The 7,024-nt window shown below is 40.3% G+C and overlaps 1 protein-coding gene across 2 annotated transcripts; it reads left to right on the top strand.

Moving 5' to 3' along the window:
* The first annotated feature begins 2,038 nt into the window (after positions 1-2,038).
* LOC109981243 (zinc finger and BTB domain-containing protein 6-like) lies at positions 2,039-6,623 on the top strand. 2 transcript variants are annotated; one of them, XM_065965217.1, is made up of 3 exons: positions 2,039-3,142; positions 3,661-3,979; positions 4,384-6,623. In XM_065965217.1, exons 2-3 carry the CDS (start codon positions 3,671-3,673, stop codon positions 5,452-5,454), a joined length of 1,380 nt encoding a protein of 459 aa, XP_065821289.1. In that variant the 5' UTR covers positions 2,039-3,142; positions 3,661-3,670; the 3' UTR covers positions 5,455-6,623. The 2 variants fall into 2 exon arrangements, with proteins under 2 accessions (XP_065821289.1, XP_020485604.1); XM_020629948.3 differs by having other exon boundaries at positions 2,039-3,979.
* Positions 6,624-7,024: the final 401 nt, after the last annotated feature.

The raw sequence follows: 7,024 nt of genomic DNA, 5'->3' as shown, positions 1-7,024 counted from the left end.
ACTAAAGTATGTTCACAACAGCTAAAGTTCAAAAAAAGTGTCTGTTTTCATGTACTGCCGCTCCATGCACCGGCTCGCTTCTGACTCTCTCTCTAAGGCTCTGAAGTGCCCACGTTCAGAGTCCCCACATGTGCCAAGTCTGATCTGATTGGTCGGCCTGTTGGCTCTGCCGTAATTGGTGAGTCGCTCAGCACGGTTCTCGGAAATGTCCCGCCCCTTTTACCATAATGGGAATGCAGCCACTTTGGCTCCGTCCGAGGGGAGCAAAAACATTAGCACCTTAGCACTACTGTGCTACCGCAGGCTACGGCACATCGTGGGCGTGCTACAGAAGTTCACGGGCGTGCAACATGAGCTGCTGGGCTTGCCACAACGAGCCAATGGGCTTAGATCAGTGATCTCACACTGACAAGACGTCACACTGGCAAAACATTTTCGAGGGGGGCTAGAACCGAGCGTTACATGCAGATGATGCTGCAGCTAACAGGAGGAGGTAGGAGAAGCCATGCGTTTACGTGGACTTTGCATTTTTGCAAATGGATGTGCCTAAACATGCACAGGATACATGGAAAACACACTAAAGAGCATATTGTCATGTCCAGCTCAGGGTCTTAGGTTGTTTTTATTTCTATCTGGTTTTATTTTCTGTTTTGGGTCACTAATTTCTCCTCTCGTTTCAGATCCGTCACTTCCCGCCCTCATGTGTTTCCCACCTGTGTGATTGTCTGCCCCGTCCTGATTGTTCCCAGCTGCATCTCGTTGTCTTCCCCCTCACCCTACTATTTAGTCTGTAGCTTCCCTTCCTTCTGTGCCAGTTCGTCTTCGACCCCTGTGAGAAGCGTTCAAGCCTTTTGTTTCCCCTTTGATCACTTTTTTGGATTGTATCTTCTTCAAGAGTAAAGACTGTTTTTTCCCCCATCAAAGACTGCGTCGTGAGTCGTGCTTTTGGGTTCACTTACCTGTGGTGTTGTTACACATATAAAACCAGAAAAAGCATAATATGACCCCTTTAATGTGATGATGCCTTTGAATCTGAATGTTTGAAAGCTTTTAATAAGTTCATGACAGAGTGTCAGCATAGCCCTAACCCTCCAAATTAAGGGATCAAGTTGTTTAATCTAACTGTCAGAGGCAGGCAAGGAGAAAACTGATGAAATTGACAAGAAACAAAAACACATTATATTACTAGTTCTCAGTTACATTGCAGTTTAAGAATGATAATCAACATGATACCTGAATGCATGTGAAGAAAAAAAGGAACCCCCAACAGAGCTCTTCTGCCCTGAGAATTTCTTCTTCATTATTGACCAAACTTTGTACATTTCTCCTGTATTGTGACAGAGAGAGAACCCTAACTCTAATAATTTGTGAGTGACCTCAGGTGCTAAAGTTTAAACAAGCAGATGGTTGTTTGCAGTCATGCAGATGTTGTTTCATAGTATTGAAAGGGGCTTGTTTGTAGTGCACATCGGGACTGTACACAGGTGTTCTTGATTATAGGTGGTGTGACTGGCAATAGTTTAAACAGCATCACATGCCTGAACCACATAGGACTGGGCTGGACTAGAAGAACTGGAAAAAACATTTCTCCAAAATCAAAAGCTTTCTGCTGTTGTCCGTTTCTGCATTTGCTCACTCTTAAGTTATATTTCCTCATAGCCTATACTTTATTCTTTAGCTCAATGGTTTATGTAAAGTAATGGATGCTCCAAAACGGATTAAATACTGATGAGATCGACAGACATTACATTTATACTTAATTGCAATAAAAAAAACAGACGGATGTGTGGCTGTCTTTTGACATGGTCCTTTTGCTCTTTACCTGTCACAACATTTAGTCTGAAAGAGTTAGAAAAAAACATCGTATCTTTTAATCATTAGGTTTATGATGTCCATAAAAGTCATCAACTCTCCTCTGGGAGAAAAGCTATTTTGGTTGAAAGGAAAAAACACAAACCGTTTGGATCGATCCTTAAGAACAGAAAAGGTGATCAAACTTCGGGAATCCTGTGAAACAATGATCTTCTCATTTCCATGTTAAAACCACACGCATTGCACATTTGGGTGGCTTGAAGTTTTTACTTTAGTTCTTCAATTAAAATGCAGCGTGAGAAAGGCGTCTAGGCCCACAGAGAAATCACACACAAAGCAGAAGAACCTTGATGTAGTCACAATCCACAATATTCATTGGTTTACAAGAATTCCCATCACATCAAAAAAGAAGAAGTGATGGAATGTTTGCTTGTTTATTACAGAATTTAAAATAGATTTTTTAAATAGATTTTTGCACACCAGACACTTCTAAATTAACATTTTGCAAGGAAGGTGTTTCTAGGAAGGAAGTATTTCACTACAAGCTTAATGCAGTCTGTTTTTAATTCATAAATGTGATCTAACAAAGGTAAAAAGGGCAAATATTAACCATATATGATTTATATTGCTTGTAATTGGGATGAAGTAAACATCTGTTGAGTATTTTAACATAAAATTGTTTGAATGTGTTGAATTAAAAACCCCAAAGTGCAGCGGCTCCACTGGGCCTACAAACACTGGCTTGAGAACAAAAATATGAACACCACAAGGGTTAAAAAAGCCTCAAGGATTCCCAGGCCACATACTTCCACACAGAGAGCCTTTTAGGGGATTAAAAACAATCTCTTTAAATGTCTTTAAATAGCTGTTATGTAAACAATCAAAACAAGTGATTGCACTGAAAGAATAGTCTGCAGTAGAACAGTACACACACAAAAAAAATAAACAGTATATGGTAGGCAATACGAGAAGTTGATGTGATTTGTTTAATTGGTATGACGAAAAAAACAAGACACGTTTCCTTTATTTATCAATTCCCCTTTAAGAAGAAGGTAATGAAAAGGTTAATTGTTTTTGTGCATCTGCACTGCATTCACACGTTGCTTTCTAAGCTGCTCAGCAAACAGCAGGAGGAAGCCAGATGACTGATGCTCAAACACACTGAAAGATACAAATCATCCCCCTGAATGTGGAGCCCGTTAACTTCTTTTTCTATCAATAATCAGAGACTCAATGTTCTCGCTGAGCTAATTGTGGATTTTAACTAAGAAAAGCGTTCTTTTTTTTCATCTGCCGGATCCATCAGCCCAGGGTGAGGCTGCAGTAAAAGGTAAGGTTTGAGTAAATTCTCTCCATAGAATAAGCCACATTTTGCTGAACCATTTGAAAGTAATGTCGATGGATGGCCTTGTGATTTGACTATAGATCTGTAGGCCTCAAACATGCAGGGGTGTGTCCACATTTTTTTTTTTTTACTGCAGAACTGGGAAACAGACTTATGAAGGGGTGAAATTAAGTAGAAGTAGAAAAAGCTATTTTTTATTGAATAATCATATCTTCCAGCAGTAAGTTATGCGTTACATCCCAGTACATTTTAGTCCCGCCTCTCACAAGAGTGATAGCCAGTGATAGCCACATCTGGGATTGGACAATCAGATTTCTAGTTGGGGCAACTTGCCACCCCCTGAAAACACCCCTGCAAGTATGCAGTGTGACATTGAGTGCCAAAACTTTTAATTTCAATATTGTATTCACTCTATCAATTAGAAAGGCCCAAAGCCTCTTTGTAGGGACAGCTTGGTTTGAATTTCTATTCCCAATGCACCAAATATTCTCTTAAACCTGCAGACGGACCATCATGTCAAGCTGCCCAGACACTCTACTGTTTCGTTTCCCCGCCCACACTGACTCCATCCTCAGCAAAATAAACGGGCTGAGAGAGGCGCAACACTTCTGTGACGTCACACTCCTCCTCTCAGGTCCACCAGGAGCCACTGCCCAGGCCCGTTATTTCCACGGTCACAGAGTGGTCCTTGCTGCGTCCTCAGACTTCTTGCGGGACCAGTTTCTCCTGCACGAGGGTCAGGCTGAGCTGAGTGTGGGTGTGGTTTCCAGTGTGGAGGTTGGGTGGAGGCTTCTGCTGTCGTGTTACACTGGGCTCTTAAAGGTACAGTATAATTCTGCTCTCCTACATCTTTACTGTGATACATAGCAGAACATCCAGGTAACCGCCATGACGCTAAAATGAATACAGCTGGTTGGTGTGTTACAGCAGGTTTCCTGTTGCACTGTACTTTCACTTAAGAATTAATGACTGTGAAGGTTTACGATAATTATCAGACAGGTTCTTGTTATTATAAGGCAGGTTAAGGGACAAATATCAAGAGTAACATTACCAAAACAGAATTGAGGAACAAACAAACTGTTGCTACAACAAGAGTGGGTGTTATGTGGATATGGAAGTGAAGGATGACTGAGAGTACTTTGCTCAGTGATTGCAGCTTTGTTTTTGTGTACATTTCCTAATTGTGAATGTTTAGTTCTTGAAATGTGTGTTGTTTCAAACTTCAGGTCCCCCTGAGAGAGCTGGTGAGCTACCTGACTGCAGCGAGTACGCTCCAGATGACCCAGGTGGTGGAGAAGTGTGCCCAGGCCATTTCCACTTACCTCGATCCCACCCTAGCATTCTTGAAACTGGATGGACACTCAGAAAGGGAGAGGGAAATCCAGCAGCAAGACTGCAGCCACTCAGGAACTCACTTCAAAGTTAAGGAGGAAAGGGATGCAGCCCAGGCCAGCACTAGCAACCAGGAAGCCAGCACTGAGGAATGTGGGATAGCTGTGATTCAGCTTAAGTTGAGGGTCAGCCAAGGAAAAAAGGCAGAGATTGAAGAACTGTGTGAGGTCAGAGATGACAAGGGAGCAAATGTAGACAATGAAGAGTTTTTTGAAGGTGCATCATGTTATCTGGAAACCCTGGAGTTGGAGGAAGCTGGAAAAATCCCACTTGATCAAACAAACAAGCCATCATATCAAGCTGATCACATTGCAGGTGGTTCTAGATGTAGACCCCACTTTCCTACAGCTGTCTCAACTAGTATTTCTTCAACAACTACAGAAAGTTCTTCTCAACTTGAGGAATTGTTGAACAATACTAGTAAACAAGATAAAGGAGAAGAAGAAGAGGACAAAAGAGAAGAAAAAACAGCTAAACCACAAGAATGTAGAGATAAAGCAGACTTACATCTGACACAGGATTCAGACAACCCATTGGTCCAAAGGCCCTACTTGTGCAGGAGGTGTGATAGAGTCTTTCAGCACCTGGAGAGCTATGTAGGCCACCTGAAGGAACACAGACAGTATCTGTGTTTGGTCTGTAGGAAAGTATTTTCCCAGAAGAGCAACCTGACCCGACACATACAGGTCCACACCGGTGTCAAGCCTTTCAGGTGCCCGCTGTGCCACAAGACGTTTTCCCAGAAGGCCACGCTGCAAGACCACTTCAACCTGCACACAGGAAATAAGCCCCTTAAATGTCACTGCTGTGGTGTGCACTGTGCTCATAAACTGGATCTCAGGCGCCATCTTAAGGGCATTCATGGTAAATGCAGCCTGCAGAACCTGCTGGAGGCTGTGGACTGATAATGAAGTAGTTACTGTGGAGCATACGAAAAAAAATAAGGTAACATTAAGCACAATATAATTCTAATAATCATGACTTGCGGGGTAATAAATATAAGGGATTATAATTAAAATTGTTTTGTTTTGTGTTGCAATGGTTTTTTTTGGTTGTTTTTTCTGAAACTGAGGTCACATAAAAGGTTTAATTAATTAAATGATAGAAATATATTATAATTATAATGTGACTGATAAGTGGGAGACAGTATTAATAATTAAAAAGCTATAAAAACACTCAAACCAATAGAACAACTTATTGAAATAGGTAAGAATTTCCCTGTTTTTCCCTCATATTTGATTTATTTGCATAGAGTTTAGAATCGCTGTAATAAATAAAGATTACTAATAAAATACAGCACATGGAGGGACATAAATAACACATTTGTTGGAGAAGTTAAAACTTCATTTGGAAGTTTTGATTGGAGCCCCTGGATATTTTCTTGTGAAAGAGGAATTTTCCCATCGATAAAATCAGACAAAAGAAAAAAAGTTGTTTTACTTTCAATACATTAAGTAATTTATCTATACTGAAATGTCTTTGTCTATACAGTTTTTATAATTCTGAACATTAACCTAAAATACGTCACGCCAGTGAAATTGGAAAGATATTTACAGATTAACTCATCAGCTGAACATTGCTTTTACAAAGACCTGGTGTTTAAACTACAAGCTATACACAAACTAGTTGAGACCTCAAGTAAAATTCTTGATGATAATAGGCCTACATTTACACATCACACATGACATCTCTTGTTTATACAACAATTAGATTGGAAAACTGCTTTCATGGGATTTTAGGGATTTCTGCATAGTTACATTTGGTAACATAATAATAAATAATAACTGCACTATTACATGTTCTAGTGCCACCACACTCAAAGCACACGTGAATCAACTCCTCTTGGTTGTACTATATACTTTGGAAAAGTTTGCTTTAGATATAATTTTAAGGATTACTTTATAGGTATGATAATCATTAAAGTCACTGTTGGATATATTTTCACAATCACATAACACATTACATCCTGTTGTTTACACTGCAGCACTTTGCTGCTCAGCAACCTGACAATATAAAGCCTGGTCTTCAATCCACTACTCTGCCAGATAATTCCTTCTTGTTCTGTAGTAATATGTGCACTTTCTCATGGGGCGGCTGTGGTTCAGTTGGTAGAGTCGTCGTTCCTCTATTAAAAGGTCGAGGGTTTGATCACCAGCTCATGCAGCAACATGTCTGATGAGTTTTTTCTTATACCTACTTGTGCCAGCCTCTGCTTTAAGGTTCCAAATAAACCAGAACCTAACAATTAATTGTTATTTTTTTTAACAATTTTCTGCTCTTGGTAGTACTTGCTGGTATTAAATGATCATCTTATGACTGCCTCATGCCCACAGCCTTGCAACCAATCAGATAAAGGAGGCACAGCACTAGCCAATCATGAGCCATCAATTAAGCTAAGCTGATGAGACAAGAAGTGCTTCAGTACTTACCAAATGGATTTAACATGTTGGCGGAACACCCATCACAAAATATGAA

This window comes from Labrus bergylta, chromosome 17 (genome assembly GCF_963930695.1).
Source record: "Labrus bergylta chromosome 17, fLabBer1.1, whole genome shotgun sequence".
NCBI classification, from domain to species: domain Eukaryota; kingdom Metazoa; phylum Chordata; class Actinopteri; order Labriformes; family Labridae; genus Labrus; species Labrus bergylta.
The sequence above is the reverse complement of the archived record's forward strand: the minus strand, read 5'-3'. Positions and strand labels throughout refer to the sequence as shown.

Excerpts from the sequence above, each read along its gene's own strand:
- LOC109981243 (XM_065965217.1), top strand. The coding sequence starts at position 3,671 with ATGTCAAGCTGCCCAGACACTCTACTGTTTCGTTTCCCCGCCCACACT. Across the intron at positions 3,980-4,383 it reads GTTACACTGGGCTCTTAAAG|GTCCCCCTGAGAGAGCTGGT; the intron begins GTACAGTATAAT and ends TTCAAACTTCAG.